Below are 3,793 nucleotides of genomic sequence, written 5' to 3'. Positions count from 1 at the left end.
AATTTGCTTTATGATAGAGAAAAATATATATTTCAACAAAAATCAGATTCTTTGATTTATGCACTATAAAATCTAACCCTCAAATTTCTCTACTTCCATTTAAAAAAAAAATTTAAATCCATATAAAAAGTGAATTACACACGATCTTTTTTTATATCTATAAAAATTAGCCCATTTTGTCGTTACCAATTTTTTAGATTATTTTGTCAAAATATAAATTTTTTAGGTGTTAAAATAATTATTTACTAAAAGATTTATTAAAAATTGTTTTGGATATTATATTAAATTTTGTGGAATGGAAAGCGGTAGTCACCAAAAAAGGTAATGGAAAGCGGCACGCGGGGGCGATGAGATGGCGCAATGGTACCCTCCATTCTTTAATCTGCATCACTTACCATTCTTCACAAACTTTCATTATTAAACATTGATATCATCATGCACTTACAGTTGCACCCATTATATCTATCTCCATTATTATACAGAGTAAGTTATGTATAAATAGTCAGAAACTCTCGCTCCCATCGATCCACATCATAATCTCTTCCTCATTATTTATTTAATAATTATCTGCATGGATACAAGTTCCTTGAGCATTGCCATGTATCCATGGCTAGCCCTTGGTCATCAAACTCCATTCCTCCACCTATGTAACAAGTTAGCCAAAAGAGGCCACAGAATCACATTCTTTGCGCCCAAAACAGCACAATCCAAGTTACTCCATTTCAATCTTTATCCAGATCTCATCAAATTCGTCGCCGTCGCGGTTCCCCACGTGGACGGCCTTCCACCGAACGCAGAAACCACTTCAGACATTCCTTACCCTCTGCACCCTCTCATCATGACAGCAATGGACTTAACCCAAGCCCACATAGAAACTTATCTTTCCCAGCTTAAACCTGATCTTGTTTTCTATGATTTCACTCATTGGATGCCATCATTGGCAAGGCGTTTAGGAATCAAGGCCATTCACTTTTGTACTGTCAGTTCTGCCATGATAGGCTACACTGTTGTACCTTCAAGATTCCAAAAAGGGAACGACCAAACAATGAACGATCTCATGAAACCTCCTCCAGGGTACCCTCATTCATCTATCACATTTCACGTCCATGAGGCGCGAGCCTACGCTAACAAGCGGAAACAGGTCTTTGGGAGCAATGTTCTTTTCTATGATCGTATGTTCATTTCCATGAGTGAAGCCGATGCAATAGCGTTCAGAACTTGCAGGGAAATTGAAGGGCCTTACCTCGATTTCATACAGGAACAGTTCAAGAAGCCTGTGCTTCCTACAGGACCAGTGATACTAGAGAAACCAAACTTTGCATTGGATGAGAAATGGGCTTCTTGGCTTGGAGAATTCAAACAAGGCTCGGTGGTTTATTGTTGTCTTGGAAGTGAGTGCAGGTTGAGGCCAAACCTGTTTCAAGAATTGTTGTTGGGTCTTGAACTAGTTGGCATGCCTTTTCTTGCAGCTTTGAAACCCCCAATCGGGTTTGATTCAGTTGGAGACGCGCTACCAGAAGGGTTCGAAGAGAGGGTTAAAGGAAGAGGGATTGTGTATGGAGGGTGGATCCAACAGCCATTGATATTGGAACACCCTTCTGTTGGATGCTTCATTACACATTGCGGATCAGGTTCTTTGTCAGAGGCATTGCTCAATGAGTGCCAGTTGGTGTTGCTTCCAAATGTCGGTGACCAGATTCTGAATGCAAGAATGATGAGTAAGAATTTGCAAGTTGGTGTGGAAGTGGAGAAAGGGGAAGACGATGGATTGTACACTAAGGAAAGTGTGTGCAAAGCAGTTAGTATTGTAATGGATGATGAGAATGAGACAAGCAGAATAGTCAGAAGTAACCATGCTAAGATCAGAGAGATGTTGCTTAATAAAGATTTAGAGTCTACTTATATTGATGCTTTCTGTAAGAATCTTCAAGAGATACTTTGAAGGTTTTTTCATCTTTCTTATTTTAATATGTATTTTGAGGTTCTAATGTGTTGTATTGTGAATGTGTGCCATAATGTAGGTGTAATATTGAGAATTTGATGTACACCAGATTAGTATCTGATTATCGTTTTATCCTAAAATTCTTCTAGCTTCTAGTACTTTCTCTATGATAATTACAGTCCGGTTTTGACAAAGTTAGTATTTGATTTAAATTACTGCACTTTACTTTTTAATTTTTATCATTACTGATACTCATTTAAGGAAAAATCATAATTAACAGTGAAGATAACAAGAAAAGTTTATTCCAGTAGTACATGCTCATTTTTTCCTTTAGCAAGTCTTGGGTTCAAAATTATACTCTTGAACAAAATTGACTTTTGTAAATGATATCCTACTTTGCAGTGAAACCAATATTTTACAGTAAAGTTGAAGCTAGTAAAATATACAACAACTAATTTACAGCTAATACTTAAATCACTATAGAGAACAACCAGAATGGAGGAAATCAAACAGAATACAGGTGAATGGATCTAATTTTCAACTTGTTGTATGATCCAAGTAATGTTAGAAGTTAGTGAACTCAGTTTTTATCTTGTCTCAGAAGGTTGGTTCAGAATCGTAATTTGTAAAATTCTGAGACAGAACAGAACATAAACAATACTCATAAATTATAAAGAAATATAAAAAATAATTGTAGCTTCATTTGATGCCATTCCACAGTCACTCAAACTAAAATTTATATCCTACAAAGAGATTGGATTACAGATCAATAGGCCACAACAACAACAACAAAAATTGAAGAATTCAAGGAGGTTAGAACAGAGCATAACATAGTAAATTAAGAAAATAACATAGTTGAATGCCTGAATCATATGTAAATATTATGTGCTATAGGAGAGCAGATTCAAAACTTAACAAAGCAGATTAAAAGATAAGAAAGCAAATTCAAAGCAGATTCAAGCATGACAAACAAAGCAGTGAAAGCACAAGCACAAGAGAGCAGATAGTAGAGGGAGAAGAGAGGAGACTTAATTATCTTTGTTTAAATGCATGGGGTTAATATGTTTTGTTTTTAACCCTTTATCACTTTGTTTAAATCATCTGAGGATGGAACGGCAGCACTTAATTATCTTTCCAATCTTGTGTTTGTGAATCCGTGAGACTCATTAGTCACTTGTGCAAATTAATTAGCTCTCAAAGCAAGGAAATTCAAAGATCAATTAGTGAGTGAGTGAGTGACGGTAAGAATGAAACCAACAATTAATTTGCCCATGCATTATAATATAACATGATCTAGTACGATTTTTTCCCTCAGTTATACATAACAATACATTAAGAAGAACAATATCACTATAACAATGAGGTATATCTGTATTCTAACTTCAAATTAATCTATAAATTTCGCTAAAGAAAAATAATACAGTATGCTTTGTCTTTATAGTGCTTGTTTCATTAAGTTGATAATTTTTTTAGCATATTTGGTAAATTTCTATTAGTAAAAATAAAAACACTAAAAAAAAAAACTATCTTTTTTAAGAAACAATCATTTACATTTTTTTAAAAAAAAATCTTTTTTTCTTAAAAAAAATACTTTTTACATAATAAATAAACAAAAAATATTTTTATATTGTTATACACAAATATACTGTTATGCAGATTTTTAGCAAATCGTAGTTGGTTCGATATCTAGTATCTGGGGAGTAAAATCTATTCTTGTGTGAGTACCAATTTTTAAAAGTGCACCAAAAATTTTGTTTCTCGAACGAAAAGATAAAGAAAAACTTGAAAAGTAAAAGAAATTTAAACAACTTGAAATTAAAAACACAGGAAGTAAATTTAAAATTAAAGAAA

General features: G+C 33.8%; 1 protein-coding gene across 1 annotated transcript; it reads left to right on the top strand.

Moving 5' to 3' along the window:
- Positions 452 to 2,136, top strand: LOC107629806 (UDP-glycosyltransferase 79B30-like). Its single transcript, XM_016332698.2, has one exon. The coding sequence runs from the start codon at positions 572 to 574 to the stop codon at positions 1,940 to 1,942; it is 1,371 nt and encodes a 456-aa protein (XP_016188184.1). The 5' UTR covers positions 452 to 571; the 3' UTR covers positions 1,943 to 2,136.

Source organism: Arachis ipaensis, chromosome B03 (assembly GCF_000816755.2).
Source record: "Arachis ipaensis cultivar K30076 chromosome B03, Araip1.1, whole genome shotgun sequence".
NCBI lineage: Eukaryota > Viridiplantae > Streptophyta > Magnoliopsida > Fabales > Fabaceae > Arachis > Arachis ipaensis.
Note: the sequence above shows the minus strand (reverse complement) of the source record. Positions and strands in the feature narration are given on the sequence as shown.

Bases quoted from the DNA above. Each gene is read 5' to 3' on its own strand.
- LOC107629806 (XM_016332698.2), top strand. From the start codon at position 572: ATGGATACAAGTTCCTTGAGCATTGCCATGTATCCATGGCTAGCCCTT.